Source organism: Ambystoma mexicanum, chromosome 1q (genome assembly GCF_040938575.1).
Source record: "Ambystoma mexicanum isolate Mex_15411 chromosome 1q, UKY_AmexF1_1, whole genome shotgun sequence".
In the NCBI taxonomy this organism is placed as follows: Eukaryota; Metazoa; Chordata; class Amphibia; order Caudata; family Ambystomatidae; genus Ambystoma; species Ambystoma mexicanum.
This window is the reverse complement of record NC_090922.1, coordinates 590,962,196-590,984,520: the sequence shown is the minus strand read 5'-3', so window position 1 is coordinate 590,984,520 and position 22,325 is coordinate 590,962,196. Positions and strand designations below refer to the sequence as shown.

Here is a 22,325-nt window from a genome sequence, read left to right as displayed (position 1 = left end):
CTATGACAGGGCAGGACTCAAATGACAGTGTTCCAGCTGTGCAGTTATTCATCAATATTAGATGGTTTTACTGTTCTGGGTTCCATTTTAGGATGATTGTGGGGTGGAGGCCTTATGTCTGATGGAGAGAAAATGTTGGGGAGGGTGACCTTGCTGGTTTCCGACCTCCACAGTGTTCTTGATTTAAGTGTTGTGCAAAGGCATATTGCAAGTGTCATTGTAGCAGACTCAAATGCGTAAGTCCCAATTTCACCCTTGATTGCAAGGTTGGTGCTATGATCAGTCTCTGTGCCTAGTTTTGTGATTGATAGGTTAAGATTTGGTGGGTTATCCCTCAGGAGTTGCAGGACCGTGCTAGTGTGAGTGGTTCTAGTGGGCCTCAGAGTCCCAGCATTCGGTGGCAAGAAGGCAAAGATTCTGCTTGGTCTTCTTCAGTAGGTGTTATGTTAGATTGTCTATTGCGGGCTGGTAAACAGTGAGATTTTGAGCTATGTTCCAACTAATTGATCCTCCTCTGTGACGAGTCGCCTGGGAATTAAGTTCCAGAGCATGGTTGATAGGAAAGAGAATGAGGATCTGAAAGGTACTCAATTCATCAACTTCTGAAGGATGAAGGTCCACATCAACCATGCCAGAATTCAAATGTCAGAAAGTGAAGTGCTTAATTAGTAAGAAATCGTGCAGTTTGAATTATCCGTGGTTTGAAAAAATCTGCCCACTCTACCCTCCACTGCAATCCCTATGCTCCTGATAGAGCAGCACTCTGCAATGTTTGCCTCTCCGGAGGTTTTCGACTACAACTTTCATCGGTCCTATACAGAATAGTCATAGTCCATCATCTGGAGAGCTGCAGGTTGCAGACTCCTGTGATTGAGCAAAGAGTCACTTTTCAAATGGTGGGCTTCATTAGCTCACAGGGAACACTGGGCCAGGGGCACACATACCCATGGAAAGTAGCACCTGCCTCAAAACATGCATCTTTCAATCACAAACGTTTAGGAGGTCTTGTGTGGGCACACATACCCATGGAAAGTAGCACCTGCCTCAAAACATGCATCTTTCAATCACAAACGTTTAGGAGGTCTTGTGTGTAGGTGCGTGGAAAACATAATTGTGGCAAACAGAGGAGGGTGAGGTGAATGAAGTCAGGGAGTCAGTGGAGGGGGGAGGTGGTGGAAGGTGTAGGTTTTATGTGCTATTTCTGTGCATATTCTATGTGTGAAAAAGTTCAGTTCTGCTGCACATGAACCCATGCTGCCTGTAGTGCAATAAACCTCATTTTTGCATGTCTGGATGGAGGGAGTAATTGGAATAATCCAGCCTATGCAACAATCGACATTATCTTTGGGTACCGGGTCCTCCCACCTCTGAGTTTTTACCTCACTTTTTATGTGCAAATTGATACCCGTGTCCTCATCTTATTTGATCTCTCGTCTGCCTTTGACACGGTAAACCATGCCATCCTGCTCAGCGGTCTCTGTGATAACCTGGCCCTGGCTGGGCTCACCTCTTTCCACTCTGATCGACCCTCCCAGGTCCAAATTCGGTCCTTCCTCTCCTCTATCTCTACTTGTGGTGTTCCCCATTGATCTAACCTCTCTCCCTGGCTGTACAACCAATACCTGGCAATTCTTGCCCACCGCATTGCCGCTCTCTGCCCCAACTTTCAGTGCTATGCTGATGACACTCAGCTCATTTTCAGGCTCCCTTCCGCCACCTCTTCTCCTTCTCTCATCTCCAACTGTCCGCTATCCAGGAGTGGTGTGCCGCCAATGATCTCTGCCTTAATGCCAGTAAGACTGAGATTCTCCTCATCGGCACACCTGCTCCCTCTTTTCCTGTGGCTCTATGGCCAGCCTCTGTTGGGCCTCTTCCTTTAACCTGTGAGGCTAAAAACCTTGGGGTCATTTTCGACTCCACTCTCTCCTTCTCTCCTCACATCTCTGACATCTCTATAAGAAGTCACACTACCAGCTGCACCTCTCTCAGAGGTATTCTTCCCTTCCTCTCATTTCCCCAGAAGCTCACTGTATCCAGAGCTATGGTTCTCTCTAGGCTGGACTACTGCAACAGCCGCTTTCTAAATCTACCTGCTTCTACTCTCCACCATCTACAACTCATCCAGAACAGGACTGCAAGACTTGTCCTTGGCCTCAAGTCCAGGGATCATATCTCTCCAGAACTGAAATCTCTGCACTGGCTCCCAGTTGCTGGGAGGATTAAGTTTTAAACCCTCTGCATTGTCCACAAAGCCTTCTGGGGCCTCAATACCTCCAACTCTCTCTTCCTAAATATCTTCCATCTCAAGCTTTTCGCTCATCCTCCTCCAACGCCCTGAGGGTCAGTCGTTTCACCAAGCAACGAGTTGGTGGTAGATATCTTTTCTTTTGGCCTCGCTCTGGAACACCCTCCCTGAAACTTGAGGAGAACCATCTCCGGTTCTGGGAGCACCTCCAGACGTTCCTCTTTGCTCCTGCTTTCTCTCCTCCTCTCCCCTGCTGAACTGCTGACTGAAACTGCACTGGTCACCTGGCTACACTCTGAACTCTGGCCCAGGTCCACTCCCCCACCAGCTGCACACCTGCATTCCCTCCCGGGCAACCCTTGCACTTGGGGGCTGTTTCTGTATCCCTACAGTCCCCACCAGCTCTTGACACTTGATGCCTGCACTTGCCACTAGCTGGCAGCACTTTTACCTACTGTTTTTATTCTATGTATTTTTTATTGTTGATCCTGTGTACTCCACTGCACCTTCCCCCTACCGCCACTTTCCCTTTCCACGCTCTCCTGCACTTGCGCGATGTCAATGCACCTGGCCTAGTAAGATCGTTGTCTCTGTCTTCCCCCTGTTCCCGTTCCCTTGCCTCGTCGTGCTTTGAAACACTTGTGTATAGGCACGTTATAAATGCCATATCATATTAGCAGCGTAGCGGGGGAATAGGTTGACTAGCGGGACCAGATAACTATCTGCAATGAAAACATCTTTTTTCGAGACCATTTTTAGTCCTGGATATATCCCAACAGTCTGGGGGATATGGCCGTGGGGGAAACGGCAAGCCCACTGATGCTTATTTACACTGTGATTTAATAATATAAAGAAACAAAGCTTTTGAGTTGCGGCCTGTAAGGGCTGAGATGTTCAAGCCCTTGCTTTCAACACATTTCCTTTGGAATTCTTGAACAGCAATGGTCGTTTTAGATTGATACCATGAAGCCAGGTTTTAAGTACCCGAATGCAATGGGATGATAAAAGACATTTCTACACTGACGCCCGTTCTTCAACTTAAAGCCACCAGTTTTTCTTTAAGCTTTGTTTCGTTTTTTGTGGCATGCCCCCAAAGGAACCCTGCCGTTTTATGTACCCCTTCCTTTGAGTATTTTCCTGCCGGGTATACTTTTTAAGGTGTTAATGGCTTGTCAAAATGCTCAGTCGAAATAACATTTTTATAGTGTGCTGTTATTAGGAAACTGAGCATTGTGTTCATGGGTGTCAACTTCTGATTTTCACCACCGGTCAGTAATTCCCACGCCCTTGCCCTGAATATGCGCTGTAAAATGCACTGTTCTACCAGAGAGGACCTGACCCTGTCCTCTAGTCGAACAGTGCATTTTATAGCACATGTCTTTTTAGAAAGAAGTGCAAAGGGCCATGGGATATACAGCATAATACCTCCAACAGTGCAGTTCATGACGTCGAAGCCAATAGTGTGCGATCTCTAGCCACAATGACCCAGCACACAGTTTCAATCAGGTTGCACAGTCAGCACTTGAAAACTAAGTAGTTCTACGAGGTCAAAGTGAGGTTCCATACCCCATTGCAAAAGTTGTCCCCCTGCATTCTGCTGCATCAATGCCAGATAACTCTTCTGTTAAACATACTGCCTTTTGCTACATATTATTTGAAGCTGAGCTGGGAGTGATGTCTATTGTAGTTAAATGAATGCTCTCTCCTGAGTACACACAAGGTGGTGCAACTGTAAGTGATATCTTTTCTTTTAAGGTTTACAGTCTCTTGCTAGTGTGCCCCTCATGCATAACATGCTTTCTGCCTGCATCCAACGACTAAGAGCAGGTGACAATCAAGTATGCGTAACCCAGTGGGAAAATATCTCAAATTAGCCATGTCAGGTGTGGAATACTAAACCAGTTCTTATCATCACATTGCATTCTGGCACTTAGTAAACAACAGTGTACCCGGCATGTGGGAAACCTACTTTTAACGGACAGAAATGGGTCCACCCCAATGATATTCATGGTCCATCTATGCAGTGGAGTCTGCTTCAAGCCAGAGGAAAGACATGCTGAACAAAGAGACTGTAAACATGTGAGTACATCATTAAGACGGGGAAAACGTGTCCGTTGAGCACCAATTAGAGAGCAACTGCCCATCCCTACCAGTGCCGCCTATGGCTACGGACATGCATGACTGAGGTGCTGGAAGAAAACCCAAGCGAAGATCAGACCGTCGCATGCAACTATACCACTTGGTCTTGACCATTACAATTTATGGCATACACCAGTGTCACAAATTATGTAATTTCTTAAAGTATATTCAACTAGCAATGTGTTACTTCTCGGTGTCAAGAACTGTACATACATCTGTGAACAGGACAAGGATTTTCCAAACTGTTGGGTATAGGGAGGCTTAGCTGGGCATCATATGGCAGTGCCCATCACGTACACAGCTGTGAAACACACGAGATAGCCACCTACCACGGCCCTGGGTTTGCTCAAGGCCACCAGCCGGGACAGGAAGTCCTCCTCGTACATCTGGCTGAAGACGTGAGCATCGTAGGCCACCGTGATGGAGATTTCCTGCATCATCTTGAAAGGGGAAGCAGGGGCACGTCAAAGATCACGCAGTGGCTCGGGAGGTTTACGCCTCTCAGAGCCTGTCAAGAATACACGGTGGTATTTGCAGGTCGATGGCTCGTTCATTCGGACCCTGGTAGCCTGTGTAGCAGCAGGTGCGGCCTCAGACGGCACAGAGAAGGAGTGGCGCCGAGGCCATCAAGAGATCCGCTTCCCACACTGTTCTGTTAAGAGCTCAGACGGTGACGCTTTTCCTAATGACCCGACCAGCATGTGATGTGGTGGAGTCTTTAATATTGTGTGGGGTGGAGGGGTGGCTTTTTTCGGTCAGGCTGCTGCTCAAGGTCGCAGAGAAAAGTCAAGGGGTCCAAGCACAGACTCGCGTATGCGCTTCCTTTTCTCCTGCCAAGCTAAGCGTCCCATTTGTTGCGTGGATGAGAAACTTCTTGAGTGTGGGGGCGAGAGCCGCTGCAAGGATGGCGTTAGGAGCAGCGGGTCCGCGGAGGCTGCTCAGTGGAGAGGCGTAAGAGAATAAAGCGATCAGCAAAGACTCGCAGCCGATCCAGAAAAACCTGTCCCTGGAAGCGGCTTTCGCTCACCCTCGCATGCGCCGAATGCCAGCTATGCAGGGCGGCATCGGGGATTTCCACCCAAACCGCCCTGAGGGCCCTGGGTCCGGCCACACCTGAATAACACGGGGTGTTCCCTCCTGGGTAGACCGCCTGCTTCCCACTGGCAGAGTCGTGGGCAGCTCCTGTGCGGGAGGGAGCTGCCTTACAATACCAGCGCACACCTGTCTGCCCCAGACCGTGCCGCTCACAGGCTCATCCAGCTGGCAGGTTCCCGCTCAGCGCCGGGGAATCTTAGCCGAGTAGCACCTGCTCAAATGTATACACGGGGTTAATGCACCTACTGCTACAGAGGTCTGCTGCGGCAGCCCACATTCAAGCGAGGTCGGATCATCATTTTAGGTACCCTGCCTTGAGTTCCGCACAAGTCGATAAAGTAGCAGCAGCTGGCAGCCGCTAGTCCGCGCTCTGCCCGAGGGTTGTAGTCGCTCCTGGGTGAACCTAAAATGTCCGCAAGCAAGCGCCGCTGCCCTGCCAGCTGGATATTAGCCAGAATGGGCGGCGAGACCCCATTCCCTCGATTGCATGGCTTGCGTTCTGCTCAGATTGTGGGATTCTTGGCAGACGGGCACTGGTGGCAGAGATGCCCCTCGTCAGACTGTATGGGGCGTTCCGCTGCCAGGAAGACTGGGAGTGCCCACGATCGCGCACCTGTAAAAGGGGCGGAGCGTTCACACTCTCAAGAGCAGCGCCCGGCCGGTGGGCGGGGGCAGGCTGCAGACACAGTCACCAGGGACCGCCTCAGCAGTTGTATCCGTGTGTTTAAGTGGCACTAGGAGGGTGAGGGGTGTGGTGGGCGATCAACTACTGAAGAATAACATTTGAGGACGGCGCCCTAGAATTGTGGCGAGGTCTAAGAATCGCTAGTCCGCAAACTTGGTGTGGCCTCACAGGCGCAATAGAATATAAATATCTGACACAGAGGGGCGAATAATCTACTTTAAATATAATTAATCTGCCATAAAAAAATCGCACTTTCCAATAACCGAATCAAGTTATTGCATGGTGTTTAAGTATTAAATCATTCGAATGAGGATACTTAAATCTAAGACGTTGCAAAAATCCAACAATGTATTTTCCATATTATATTTTTTCATACAAAACAAAGTCTAACACCAAACTTCTGAAACTGATGATTGCAAACATCGGTGATAGTGACATCTACTGGATGAGAGCAGTATTATCACTCATCTTTTCAATGGAAGTTAGAGGGGGAAATCAGATCAGCGAGCCCCAAAAAAGCCCTGCTTGAAGGCAATGCTGTGCTGGGATAGAGCCCAATTAAAGCCATTAGTTCCATCGATTTCCATGCTGTGTGTTCGTTGAGGGAGCTACCCGAGCTGTGTGTCGAGGTATTTGTGTCCAAAGTGGAAACTTGTGTAGCCGCGGTGCAAGTATGCATTCGTTTTGGCTGTGATAGTTCTGTTATGAGGGGTTTTCTATTGCTAACCATCAGGAGTCTGGGTGCTTTTTAGGCGCTGGGCTGGTGTCAAGCACGGGAGTGGTGGCTTTGGGTAGAAGGATGCAGTGCTGTTTCAGCGTTAGCTTGTGGGACATAGACACTGGGGAAAGCGTGCTGTCAGGCTGGAGATGCTGGAAGACGTGGCACCCTTAGGGACAGATGAGCTGAGATTTTCCTTCTGTGGTAAGCAGTGGCAGCTACCTTGACACGACATTGGGCTATTGCAGCGTCATCGTCTGAAAGCTCGAAGAATCGTGGGACTAGGCGGCAGTGCTGAGTTGGCGATGCCAGAAAACACCACAGGTCTGAGATGCCGATACGGCGGAGCTTCAGTGTCGAATTAACTCTGAGATGCAGAGGCAGCTGAGTGTCAAGATAAGGGATAACTCCGGTAATTCCCTTGCAGTAGCTTGGATTGCACTGAAGGTGCCCAAACTGGCGTTGAGGTGGCACGGAGATGCAAGGAGAGTCAGGGGTCACTTCCTTGGTTCTGTGGTTGCTGGACGTCCAGATTCAGGGACTCCAGGACAAGGTTAGCCCTTTTGTTCTGCACTCCTACTCCAGGAATTTTGGATGGCAACTTCACTGCCAGAAAAAAGGCGCTTGGTTCCAGCACAGCCACCAGAGAGGCCTTGGTCCAGCAGCAGTCCAATGTTCAGTGGGCATGGTTAGGGGAGAGAGCTCACACATGCCTTGGGTGCCTGCTGTTTTCTCCTCTATGGCAGAGGACTTTGAAGTAGCCAGTAGTTCCAAAAGAGGTCCAGCAAATCCTTGTCCTTTTAAGAGTCCAAGTATGAATCAAACAATGAGGAGGTGCCCTTCAAATTTATAAAGTCATAGGGATTTGGGAGAAAGCAAGCCTGCTGTAAGAGCTAACATTCAGGTTGTTTTAACAAGTGTCCTTTGCTTTATGACCTCTCTCCCAAAGTACCTTGCCTGCAGGAAATGGAGCGGACAGGAAAAGGAAGAGAGCTCTACAAAAACCAAAATGGTTGGGGGGGATCTTCTCTCAACCCACCTTCCCTCTTTGTCTACTCTAACTGTACCCCGTTCCTGTGCCTGCTAACTTCAAAGGGGCTTCAGTGGTCAGTAGCTGAGTGTGAGAGTGGCTTTGCTAGGTCAGTGCAGCCTTTCAGGCACTGGTTCCCAGTAGATCTCCTTGGGCGAAGTTCCTATGCCATGGGTGGTGTTACCCTTCCTACAGGATTATCAAAGAGGCAGCATCCTGCCCATTGTTCCACATAGCAGCTGTGGGGACAGTGAGGCCAGACACCAAATATACATTTGTCCTGTCATAGCTGGGACCAGCTCGCAGAGCTGGCACTGGTGTGATATCAAATTGCTGTGGTTGTATAAACATTTCCTCTGAGCAGTCACCATGTCATATTTAAAGATTTACATGCCAGCAGAATGACTAATGCATACAATTATTATAATTGAGATCAAAGGTCCAGAAGATTATAAAGCTACCTCTGCCTTGGACCTTTGTTTGTGTTATTATTTGTAATGCGCAAGCATACCCTTCATTTAAATGAAATTGCGAAGCTTAGTTACAACAACAAAAATATATAGATACACACAGTAAAAGTAATATCAGGATTATATACATATATACAGATAGGCAGCAGTAAGTACAGGCAAAACAGTATGTACAGATGGCAGGAGTAAGAGGACTATGCGTCTGGATGTGTTAAGAGGCCTACGTTTTCAACCATAAAACGACCTTAGATCGGAAGTTCTGATAGGGCAAGTCCATTCTGAGAGTTGGAGGTAGAGAGTTCCACAGTTTAGCTGCTTTCACTGGGAAACTGTTACCCTCTATAGTGGAGCGTTTGAAGTTGGAGACAGAGAGGCACTCTTTATAGGCTGTTCTTGTGGGTCTCAGTGAGGTGTGTCTATGAAATCTGTCGATCAAATAGATAGGGGCTGCGTTATTGAGGGATTTGTGAGTGAGTGAGGCAGTTTTTAGGAGAATTTTGTCTTTGATAGAGAGCCAGTTATTCTGTTGGCAGTATACTGAAATGTGCTCTCTTCTAGAGATGTCCAGTGCCGCTCTAAGAGCGTTATTCTGGAGAGTTTGAATTTTGTTGGTGGTGGCTTTAGAGGACCCAAGATAGAGAGCGTTACAGTAGTCCAGGCGGGACAGTATGAGGGCTCTAGCGAGGGTCAAGCAGCTGGTGTCGGACAGAAAGAGTTTAGCTGCACGGATCAGTTTACACATGTAAGCCGTGGAAGAGGCTAAGGAGTTCACCTGTCTGTTGAGGGAGAAGATAGAGTCCAAGTAAAAGCCTAGTGTTTTAACCTCTTATCCTACTTTGATGCTGTTGCCATCAATCATGAAAGAACAATAGGCAGGGCCTAATTTCTTTAAGCTGGTGGTAGTACCTAGGATAATGAGTTCAGTTTTATCATCATTCAGGCATAGTCCATGTGTGGCCATCCATGCCTGGATGATGATGTACACTCTATTCACCAAGGCCAAATCCTTCCCATAATCTCCAGAAAGCGGAAGGAGGATCTGGGTATCATCTGCATAGTTCGTGTAGGTGATACAAAGATGATCCAAATCATTGAAAAGGGGCTTGGTAAATATATTATATAGTGTGGGGGAGACACAAGAGCCCTGTGGCACACCACAGGTGATAGGTATGGGGTCTGCTGCAGCTGTGTGTGAAAAGACCCCCATGGTTCTGCCGTTGAGGAATGATCTAATCCATGTGATGGCCTCAACAGAAAAATGAGCTGATGTGTGTAGGTGCGTGCATAGGACAGAGTGATCGACCAGGTCGAATGCTGCAGAGAGGTCTAGGAGGAGGAGTAAGGCGGCTTGGCCGTTGTCTCTGAGCTTGTCGATCTGTGCTTTAAGGTCAATGAGAGCAGTCTCAGTCCCATGTGGCGGACGGAAGCCTGATTGTCTAGCTCATAGTAGGTGGTATTCTTCCAAATATTTCTGTATTTGTATTTATGCAACCTTATCCAATATTTTTAGAAGAAATGGTACGGTCGTTATGGGTCTATAGTTTGTAGGCATGGCTGGGTCGAGTGGGGTTTTTTTTTAGAAGTGGAAGTACTCAGGATTGTTTTAACTTGGTAGGGATAGAACCAGTGGAGAAGGAGGCGTTAATTAGTTTTGTGATGAAAGGGGAGAGGTCACGGGCAGCATATTTAATGAGCTGTGCAGGGCACAGGTCGCCCTGACAATTGAAGGTTTTAGTGACAAGATAATTTTTTCTACTTCAAGTGTGGTGACTTTAGAGAAATTGAAGCGGGTGGTTTCCCTTAACGTAAGCTTCTCGTGCAGTTTGGAAGGGAGAGGGTGTTATGTACAAAGGGAGGCTTTCACATAACCAGTAGTTTAAAGGTAAAGAACCTTTTATTTGCAAGTTGATGACATAAGACGACCCCCAGCAGGAGGAGTACAATCTTCCCACTCAGGCCCTGCTTCTTCACTGGCTCTCCTTGGAACCCTGCTACATAAGATGCAGTTCTATGTTCTATAGTATCTAAGTGACAATAGACATAGTGAAGGAAATATTATACACTCATGGTTTAACAGGTAAACATTGGAAACACTGCACATCCTAACACCTCTCCTCCTTAAACATAACAAGTAACTGTGTGGGTGAGGACCCACTAAAATTGAAACCTGTAAAACACATATTGAACAACTGAAATTGAAACCTGTAAAATAAATATTATACACTCTCGGTTTAACAGGTAAAACATTGGATGCGCTGCAAGTCCTGGCACAAATCAAGAGCATAGATATATGACATCTAGTGGTTGATTAGGTAGAGTCACAAGAAAGTCCCTGTCTCCAACTAACTGAAGACAAATTAACATTGAAATGGAAAAGCCACCCTTTCCTTATTCCAAATAGCTCCTCCTTTGACCAACACTGACGAACCCAAGTCTTTCACAACTTGCTTGGGTTCAGAAAACAACGAGGCTCCTTTACGAACTTTGGTGGGGAGCTTGACTTTAATCCAATCACCCTCTTTGACCTTGAGTTCCCTACAACAATTCTTCTGATCATACCTCTCCTTGGATCTAACTCCAGCCTCAAAAATTCTCCTTTTTACACTCTCTAGATCCACATCCACCATTTTTGATTTGCCCATCCAACCTGGACATAAATGAGTATTTGGTTTTCTTCCTCTCAAGATCTCAAATGGACTCACGCCTGTGACACTATGGGTAGTTAGCCTATACTGGAACGTGCGTTCCATCACTGTTCTCACCCAATCTCCTCCAGTAGCCACCGCTATCCTAATAGCCTCCATCAGAGTCCTATTAAATCGTTCCACACACCCATTACTCTGGGGATGATATAAAGAAGTATTCACCTGCTCAATCCCATGATTCTCTAAGAATTCTTTAAACTCTCTGGAAACAAGTTGGGTCCCATTGTCAGACAAACACTTTCTTGGAAACCCTTCTCTCCAAAACAGTTGTTCCAAAAATCTGATTATACTACTACTGGATATGTCCTTGAGTACACATACCTCCGGCCATTTTGATAATAAATCCATGACTACTAATAGGTAGCTATCTCTGCCACCACCAATATTAAATGGACCGAGGAGATCCAACGCAATTTCGTCCCAAGGGACACGCGGGGACTCCCTCACTACCATGGGAACTTTTTGCACTTTCAAGCCTTTGTTTCCCTCAATACATTCCACACAGTCTTTGACTTGTTCCTCTATGTCCTTGTCGATACCAGGCCACCAAAATTCAGACCTCACAAGTCCCTTCGTCCTGGCCAGACCTAAATGCCCAACATGGGCCAACTCCAAGACAGACTTCCTCATACCGACTGGCACAACCATCTGGTGACCCTTGTATAAATAACCATCCTGAATCCATAGTTCCTCCCTCACTTTGGCAAAATCATTCATCTCGCCCCTGTGGCTCTTAATTTTACCTTCTGCAACCAGAGTAAGTACTCCTTGATATACAACATCCTCCGTGCAAGACACATCCCACTCACTTTTCTTTAATGTTTCATGCACCTGGAATATTTCTGCACTCTCCTCTGAACTTGTAAAGTCACTATCGTCAGAAATTTCCCTCTGGACAGATCTAGACAAGGCGTCTGCAACCACATTAACCTCCCCCTTTACGTGGAGCATGGTATACTGTAACCCTTGCAATGCCGTGACCCATTTCATAATGCGTCTTGACACTCCCTCCAAACCACCTTTCGTAAAAATTCCAACCAAGGGTTTATGGTCAGTGCAAATGGTGAAACTCCTCCCCCACAAGAATCTTTTAAATTTCTCGACACCCCAAACACATGCTAGAGCCTCCTTCTCAATAACTGAATATCTAGATTCTGGGCCCTTCAAAGACCTGGACGCAAAAGCCACAGTCTGTAAACCTGTCTGATCCTCCTGCATCAGAACAGCCCCAACACCATAATCACTGGCATCAACAAAAAGCAATGTGGGTTTACTTTCCTCAAATATTTTCAAAATGGGAGCATTGACAATAGCCTCTTTTATCATCAAAAATTCTTTCTTGCACCGGTCACACCATTTAAAAACGACTCCCTTGCGAGTGAGAAATCTCATATTCCTCGACATTTCTGCTAACCCCTTGACAAATTTGCCGTAAAACTCCACCAGTCCCAAAAATGATAGTATGTCCCCTTTAGACTTAGGCTCCTCCATTCTTTTTATGGCCTCAATAGCCTCCTCCTTGGGTCTAACCCCTTCCCCAGTGATCTCATGACCCAGGTACACCACTTTGTTGGCTTTAAAAGTACATTTTTCCAAGGCAACGGTGAGGCCTGCCTCCTTCAAAATATCCAAAACTCTTTTCAAACGAACATCATGCTGCTTCTCATCGCTCCCACATACAAGAACATCATCCTGATAAGACATCACCCCTTTTTCACCCCCAAGTAATTTATGCATAATACTCTGAAACACACTTGCGGCTGAGACCAAACCAAATGGCATGCGAACACACCTGAACAATCCAATCGGGGTGATGAAGGCGGTGAGATCCCTGGAATTAGGGTGCAATTCAACCTGATGGTAGGCCGATTTAAGATCTAGTATGGAGAACACTTTTGACCCAGCTACTCCCACCATCAAATCATCTATTCGGGGAAGAGGAAACCTGTCTGCCACAACCATGCTGTTTAGATGTCTAAGATCTATACAGAGCCTCAAAGACCCATTGCCTTTTCTGACTACAACTATAGGACTGACCCATTCAGATGCTTCTATCTTTTCAATGACACCATCTCTTTCCATTCTCTTGAGTTCTTCCTCTACATCTGCTCTAAGAGCAAGAGGAATAGTTCGCAGTTTTGCAATCTTAGGGACAGCTCCTTTCTTTAGGCGAATTACATGTACAAAGCCCTTAAGACACCCCAATTTCCCAGATAACGTGGTTTGTATCTCTGTGGGCTCTCCTCCCGCAACAGACATTACCTGCTCGGGATGACTTGCCTCAAGCCTTATCTTCAATTCAGCTTGATCACTCCATGACAACAATTCACCCCCTCTGTTGGTAACATACACACAACCTTTGGCCTTCCTGTCCTTAAACTGTAATTCAGCATCAAAGCAACCTATAATATCTATGGGAACATCTCCATAAGCATTTGCTTTAACAGTATTTTCCCACAGAGTACAACTATCGAATTTGTTCCTCCACACTTCCACACTTATCAAGGTGTAGTCAGCACCACTATCCATTAGCATGCGTACGGGTACACCTCGAATTACAACCTCAGCATAAGGTTTCTGCATTTTCACTCTGCCATTGACAGCATTCACTGTAGATACCACTTCTCTGCCATCCTCACAATATGACTCATCTTCATAACTTGCACTTATTTCATGCACTTGATTTGACCCAGCATTAAAATTTCTACAACATCGGGCAATGTGCCCTCTCACACCACACTCATTGCATATGATATGAATAGCAAAGCAATCCTTATCCGAGGCTATATGCGACAAGCTTCCACATCTAAAGCATCTTCTCCCCGGAAAACCTCTGGATTGTCCTGAATCCCTAACCATCTTGAAAGAATTCATGTCTTTGGGAATCCCTCTGCTATCTTTTGCAGGAACCCATTGACGCCATCCTCTGCCAGTTGCCGGTCTGTTCTCTTCGCTCCTTTTAGCATTCTGCGAGGCGCGTCTTGGATTCCACGTACTCTGCCTCTGAACAACCTTTGACACCTTCAGCACTGAACCCTGACTCTCATCCAACTTGGGTTTACCATTGTTCACAGTATCCGATTGAAGAACTTCAATGCACTTATCTGTGTGTTCCACCATTTTCGCTATCTCAATTGCTCGATCCAAAGTGGGGTTCCTCTCTTTCCATAGTTCTTTCCTAATACTGTCATTGGAACATTTAATCATTAGCTGGTCTCTCAAGTGCTCATCCTGACAGTGAGTGAATTTGCATTTCACTGCTAAACCCCTTAAAGCCGTGACAAAATCCTCGATACTTTCCCCATTCTTCTGCTCTCTCGTGGCAAATTTATATCTTTCCAATATAATGTTCTCCTCCACTCTAAAATGCCTGTCCAGTTTGGCTAATGTCCTTTCATATGGACCAGCATCCAAAATGTCAGAAGGCTCCGGCAATCTCTTTAAGACCTCTTGGCCTGCAGTTCCCAAACAGTGAAATAGCAATGCCTCCTTGCGCTCATTGGAGTAGTTGGCACCAAACACTGCTAAGGAATATTTGCTGAATCCTTCCTTCCAGTCTTCCCATCTAACCCTGGGTTCACCTGGCACTGCCAGAAAAAACACAGGAGCAGGCACATTTGCCATGTCTCAAAGTTGCAGAATAGAATAACAAGCTTGCAATTCTGGTTTAACCAATAGAGCTCCCACCCACACAGGTAGGTGACACTAATTAAAAGATAGCTGCTTGGTTATGTACTCACCCTGGAGCGCCTCACCAGGGTCATCGGCGGCGACTCCTTTCTCAACCTTGCTCAGTGTGGGGCCGCTCGGAAAACACACAACCCAAAATCCAATTATAAAAGTGCCAAAGCCGTGTCTTTGCCAGCCCGGTCTCCACAAGTTCAACAAAATTGCAGGGGTCCAATTCCAGCTCCCACAGACCACGGAGCCTCCAGGGGTTTTCCTCTGGCGCTAGCAATGTCCCTCCGGTGGATGCCACACACTGGATGTCAGGCCGTCAATAATCCACTGAAAAAGGCCCTCCCTCAGGCAAGTCAGGCTGGCTCCGCTCCACAGCCAGCACACTTGATCTGTAGAAAAGGCGCTGGGGGTCGTCCTCCGGGTCCCAGTCAAAATCCTCGTCGCCAAATGTTATGTACAAAGGGAGGCTTTCACATAACCAGTAGTTTAAAGGTAAAGAACCTTTTATTTGCAAGTTGATGACATAAGACGACCCCCAGCAGGAGGAGTACAATCTTCCCACTCAGGCCCTGCTTCTTCACTGGCTCTCCTTGGAACCCTGCTACATAAGATGCAGTTCTATGTTCTATAGTATCTAAGTGACAATAGACATAGTGAAGGAAATATTATACACTCATGGTTTAACAGGTAAACATTGGAAACACTGCACATCCTAACAGAGGGTCATTCAGGGAAGTTTTTTTGCGGGAGATTTTGTTTTGTAGAGTAATAATCTTGTTTGCTAGGGCATTTTGGATTTCTGAGCACCAATTTTTATCTGGTGGTGCTATAGGGGTTTCTACTTCTTTAAGGATGGAAAATAATTCCTTCATGTTTGATTTTGCTTGGGATATACGGGAGTCGAAGGAGGATCGTTTAGCAAGGTAGATTTCTTTTTTTGTAGAGGGCAGCTAGTTTAGTAAGTTTGAGTTTATTAGCTGCTGTAGGGAGTTTTTTCCAAGTGGCTTCGCAGTTTCTTTTTTGCTGTCTTAAACTTTTAAGGAATGGTGTGTACCATTTGTTCAGATGGATTTTGGGCTTGCTTGGACTGAGTTTGAGTGGGGCGATTAGATCCAACGAGGTGGACATAATTTTGTTGTATTCTTCGACCAAAAACTCTGGATTCAAGTTGTCAGAGAGTGTGTTGAGTGTAGGGAGTACGTTTGGGATAAGTCTCTCCACAGTGATACTCTTCTTGTTTTTCCTGAGTGTGGGTGGGGCCTTACTAATCGGCTGGGGTAGGGGTCGGATGGTCGAGAGCATGTGTTCCAAAAGCAGTCAGTAATGCAGATGGGACCTTTGAAACTTCTCGGTGGTGCCACTGCAGAACTGGGGATGAGGGTGCATGTAAGCTGTCTCAGCAACAGCAAAAGTTTGCACTATACTTTGGATGCAGCATTTATGAAAGGTTGGTCTGACAATTAGACCTCCCTCTCAGAATTATAATGACACAAACCATTTCAGTATTAAAAAAAACGAAAAAGCACAGGCTTTTCTCTCCACACCAGATGGCACTTTGCCACCCCTACAAAGACCCCAACCCAAAGATAAAGACCACAGAGTTATCACATGGACTGACCAGCAGGAGGGAAGCTTTCCACATCTGGATCTGTTATAGGGGACTTACCTTTTGCTTTCTGAACAAAGACACCAACCTTCTGTTTCTTGTAAAATAAATCCCTCTCTGTTACTGCAATTCACCCTTGCATCAGCTTCTTTGGGCCTCCCACAATACCCTGCTACCCTGTCACAATACATACATATAAAATACGAATGCCACTAACTGAAGGCAGCAAAGTAGATTAGAATTAAGACACTAACTCATTGCCCCCTTTCTGCTTCTTTAAGATCTTAACTCTGCATTAAGTATGACATCCTCTCTCCCAGCGACGAATGAAATACGATTTTTTATTGTATAAATAAATGAATCTGAGGTTTCTATGTGTGAAGTATTTTTCTAAACATGTGAGGGAGAAATCCCCAAACAAAGCACATTTTGATACACTGATGAAACAGCTCAAGTCAACTGAACATGTTGTACAGTCCTTTATGTAACATTTAGGTAGATCACAAGTTCCAATCCCAATAAGACATCGCTCCCCTCCAATAATATCGCGTCCCCGTAGGAATCAGGTTGTAACAGACCGCTAGTTTAATCGCAGAGAGAGAGGCGTGTGAGGAACACGTGCAAGTCCCACATTAAAATGCCTTTTGCTCAGAATGGATTTTCAAGGGCTTGAAATTAAATAGACATATTTTACACTTGTTGTACCAAGGAACACAACTGCCCCACTTACGGATGTATAGGCTGAGAATTACATTTAAAAAAAAAAAATCTAGAATGCCATGAGATTATGAGTGGTAAGCCAAACATGTTTTCTGCCCTTCCATCCAGTGACCAGATGCCATGTTCTGAGGAGACCACTTTTCTTATCCTAGGTTTTTTCGCATATAAATGTGATCTGGAATCGAAGTCAAATGTGTCTAAACACTACAAATCCCAGAATGCATTTTGATGCCAAACAAAAGCCCAATATTGTGTTCTCCGACCCAAAACGAAAATACACGGGGGCCTGTTCCCACTGCTTCTGAGCTTGTCCAGTGATGATTGCAAAGAAGAAAACCCTGACAGGAACTTTATATGTGAGCATAGCTCATCTTTTCACCAGCCCCCTTCTCTCTTTGTGAAGACCAGGTAGGCCCAAAGTGGCAGTACGTCCCAAAGAAGCAGAAGGGCCACTTCCATTTGATTTTGTTTTACCTTTCAGCTTCTAAAGCACTCCCTGGTGTAGTTAATTCCGATCTATGTTTTGTAAGGTGGCTTTCACTGGGTTTGAAAACATACATGATGATAAGCTTGGAGCATTGGGGAGTAATGGTGACCAATTGACGCATGATCAGCGTGTGCTTGCAGCCAGTAAGCACTTCCAATTTTCTGCTGTTGGGCTTCCATTATGCTGGGAACTAATTAGGGCAATTGACAAGTGTATGCCAATGGGTTGCTCAGTCTCATGTACCTGTTTTAAAACGTGTAGCGTGTTCCTGCAGCAGGTGAGGAGAAAGGTCTCAAGTTCTGTGACTAGAGTTAGAAGAATGTGACTATCTGCTGCAATCATTCATCAAGACCATGGGTGAGCTGAGTGTCTCAGTGGTTGGGAATACGGGGACGGTGCTGACAAAGAAGGTTCCTTTCTTGGACACTGAGCTTCATTAAGTAATGGGCATTGGCTGCCTCTCAGCTGAGCAAGTCGAGGCATTTAGGACCTCAAATGAGGCGTGCTTGGCTGTCACGGTCCAGTTTCACCAGTCGTGGATATTGGCAGCGTAGCTGAATTTTGCACCGAGTTTGATTTCCACAGGAGGCCCTTACAAAAAATTGAATTGGAAGAACTATGAGAGATCTGTAAAAAAAATAATAATTGCAGCACCTGCCTATCTTCCAGTGTGAAAATAGATGCGAGGATTTAGTTTTAAGTTCTTTCTACGAAGAATGGGTCTAGAATTTACCCAGCCTCCAAAAGTGACTTATATTCACCTTGCCACAACCCCAAACACAAGATATCTCGCACCAACCAGAGTATCTCCTCGGAAACCCTCTACCAAAAAACAACCAGGACAGACACAGCCTGCTCATCGCGCTCCGGAAGTAACCAGGAACGCGGGCCTCATACAGGTAATCACAGACACTCATTCCTTCCGATATGCTCACTCTCCCCTTTGCACCAACAAACAATAAACTGCAGCTATACCCCTCGACCAATTGCAGCCTAGCTGCACACATGCCTACTCTATTCTGTGAACACCTAAACAGCCTGTTAGAACGCAGCTATACCCCACAAAAAAAACTGCCTAGCTGCACAAATAACCTTGTACACAGGCCCCACGGCAACCAGAACGCAAAATTAGGGTCCACCCACCTTGCTGCACACATTACACTGATCTCCCACAACCACTGCACCACACCTAGCATTAGAATGCAGTCAACCCCGCACAAACCACTCTAGAAGCACACATACCAAGTGCACCCAAGCACTATATGCTACCCTACTGTCTCCACTGACCTGGACTGCGGGCCCTAGGAACGTTTCACCCACAGCGCATTGAGATCATACTAATGGTATATAAGGCACTATACAAATGCACAGTAACATAACATAACAGAAGTCATGGGTAGAATAAGTTAGTGAAGACCCTCTAAATGGCATGCGGTTGGTTTTGTTGGGAATGTGCCCTTTTCCAAGCTGTTGGAAGACTGGATACTTTTTTTTTTGTCTTCCTAGCCAACAGGTTTGCGATTTTCTGGTCAGCAGTATGTCGGTATAGCACGCAACAGACAATCAGAAAGCGCCATTGAGCCTGCTGAAATACTTCCCTTTACTACGCTTGAAAGAAAATATTTTATTCAAAACATGCAGCTGAAGTTCCGAACAACGCTGCAGATGCGTATTTAGTTCCAAGTTGTAGAATGGCAGACTCCTCCACTTGAGCAAACAGATGACAGAGCTCTCGATGCATTTGTGGAATCTTGCTGCCCGCTCTCCCACAGGGGATAACCGCATTGTCAGCAAGCACAGGGGGGACCGAAAGCTTTCTGTCGTACTGAACACAGCACTGTTTTGCCTGAAATGCATGATAGGTCATCTAAGCCATGCGCATGACAGGGTTAGATATGTTTAAGAGAAGGCGCGTTAAGGGTGTGCCAATTGTTTCAGGCTTGTGCGGAGCACCCTCTTAGTATTCTCATTTTCTGGTTAGGAAGATATTGGGAGCTGGGAAAGGTCCAAGAATCCACGTGTCAAACAGAGGGTGGCTATGGATGTCGGTGTGGCCCACGCCGCCCCCGGGAATATTTTCTTTTCTGGGCTGCATACACTTTACCTTTTAATGGGGCATTTTGCATTGGTGAACTATTCCCAAAGTCTACTGAAAGCAGGTCAGAGGGTTGCAGAACAAGGAATTGCAACTCACTGTCCCAAACTCACCTGCCAACTCATCACCACAACACCACACCAGTAATCAATCTCATCGGCCCACCATCCCTCACCTCCGAGGGCACAAAGGACACACACAGTGGCTCCAAACCGCACTATCTAAACCCAGCACTCCAACCCGTCATTCTTAGCTCATCACAGGACACCCCCACCATAGCCCACCTCAGATACCGCTGCACACTCCAGCACAAAACCCAACCAAGCTCACCCCATCGCTGCGAGGATCCACCCACCCTAGCACCTCCCTATTACCCCTAGAATCAATCTTCCCACCTAAGCTAAACCCAACCGCCCACACATGCGGCAATCCCCAACCCTAGCTCACCCCAGCATTGCCCCACCCTAGTATAGTTCATACTCCTATGTTCCGTCCCCTTTCCTCAATACTGCAGGGGCGTTCCTCGCTAGGGACGGGAGACGGAACCTTTTTCACCAGAAAAATCATTGTCCCCTTTAAATATAGATGCGCGCAGGGGCGCGGACCTGGGAGCATAAGCTCCCTTGACTCCGCCCATCGGTGCCACTCCTCAGTATCCTTTTCCGCATTGATGGGAACAGACCGCTTTCACCAGCGCTCCTCGGTTAGGCCTCCGGCATAATAATTTCGTGTGCTCTTCCCCAGAAGAGTACTTTTGTCTTCTTTTTTCTTGTCTCTAATCAGGCACCTCTGTCGCCACGCTCCACCCCGGCGCATGTCAACGTTAGCGGGCGTCAGCAAATGTCCAGTCTGCGAGGGGCTCTTCCCTACGTCCGACCCCCATTCTCTCTGCCTCGGCCCTGACCACGGCAGGGAGGGCTGCACCGCGTGCAATGCACTACTGACACCAGGCTTTACCCGCCCATCAAGAAACCATACCCTGTGTGGGACCTCAACGTGGTCTTGGGTGCCCTTGCGCACAAACCATTTGAACATATGGCGTTTGCGGACATCAGGCTAGTCACCATTAAAGCGGCCCTCCTGGTGGGACTCACCGTGGCACGCCGGATCAGTGAAATCCAGGCGTTGGTGGCCTCAGAGCTGTATACTACTTTTCATAAGGACAAGGTGGCGCTTAGAACTCACCCCGCATTCTTACCTAAGGTTGTCTCCTCTTTCCACCTGAATGAGGAGATAGTGCTACCAACTTTCTTCGTGGACCCCAAGGATGACGCTTAGAGGGTGCTGCACTATCTAGATGTCAGACGCACTCTACAATTCTACCTCGACGGGACCAAAAGCTTCCGCAAATCAGACGCTCTCTTCGTCACCTTCGGTGGGTCAAAGCCAGGCTGTCAGGCCTCCAAGGCTTCCATAGCTAGGTGGATGGTTTCGCCCATCAAGGAGGCATATGAGGGGCAGCACAAACCTTTTCCAGCGAACATTCATGCCCATGTAATCAGAGCTAAGCCACGGCTGTCGCGTTCCAAAGGGACGTGCCGTGGCAGGTTATCAGCAAAGCGGCTACATGGGCTACGCCCTCGGCCTTCTGCAAGCACTGCTGCTTGGATGCCGTCTCCAGGTCGGACGCGGCATTTGGTCAGGCAGTCTTAAGGAACTTGTTATCTTAGGAGGGGCAAATCTTCACCCTCTGGCTACATTCAGTTGTAATCGCCCATGGAGGAAAGGGGATGGGACGTAGGAGTAATTATAAGTTACTAACTGTAGTGACTAACGTACTCCTAGTCCATAGTCCCCTTTCTTCCATATGTCCCACCACCCTCCCCCCTAATAAAACTGGTGTCATTAGGCAATGTTAATATTGTCGACGCGTCAAAGGGGACTGAGGGGTGGCGCTGGTGGGCGGAATCAGAGGGAGCGCATGCCCCCAGGCCGTGCCCTGCGCACATCCAAATTAAAAAGGAGAAGATGATGTTAGGGAGAATTCTCATTCAATGGCTAATTTCCCTTACCTGGTGAGTCCCCCAGCAGCTTTGCTGGATCTCTGGAGTTAATTTTTCCACTTGGTAAGAGTGTACCCCTTTCTTTCCACTCTTACCTGTGTTTTGCCATGTGTATTTCATCTGTTTTTGTGCCCTCCTCTAGGCGCCTGGGTGTCTAGGTGGGCTGAATGTGAGGGAGGGGTGTAGCCACCCCCTGCACAGGGTATCCTAGGAAACCCAAGTCGCACTTTGCCATGATTGGCTGAGGTGGTTGTCTGGGCCGGACAACCCCCTGCTGCGTGATTGACAGCCAGGCTGTGTGAATGGGGGATTTTTGCATAAAAGGCAGGTCTCTTGTTCTAGAAGACAGAGTCGCCACTGGAACTACAAGGAACCGAAGAGAAGCGGAGAAGAAGTCGACTGCTGCAACTATCCCGTCCCGGTGAAGCCCTGCTGCAGTCCTGAGCTATCTACCCTTCGACGACCAGAGAAGATCCAGTCCTGAGTCTTCTTCCCTTGAGCTTGGTGGGAATAACAAGCTCATCTTCTACTGCCAGAGGATCCTCTTTGTGGTCGAAATCGCTGCACACTGCTGTAGTGGTCCGGATAGCCATCTGAAGAGCCTCTCCTGTTTTTAAGGAGTGCACCTTTTATTCACCGTCGCTGC

The 22,325-nt window shown here is 47.0% G+C and overlaps 1 protein-coding gene across 4 annotated transcripts in view; it reads right to left on the bottom strand.

Moving 5' to 3' along the window:
* Positions 1–22,325, bottom strand: part of RABGAP1L (RAB GTPase activating protein 1 like) — a 3,056,406-nt gene that overhangs the window by 190,610 nt on the left and 2,843,471 nt on the right. Inside the window, exon 1 of one of the 4 annotated variants that reach the window (XM_069641105.1) lies at positions 4,714–6,040. The exons of the other annotated variants lie outside the window; for them this stretch is intronic. Within the exon in view, the coding sequence (XP_069497206.1) occupies positions 4,714–4,824 (111 nt within the window). The 5' untranslated portion in view covers positions 4,825–6,040. Of the gene's footprint in view, positions 1–4,713; positions 6,041–22,325 lie in introns of those variants that run through there. 4 annotated transcript variants of the gene reach the window in all.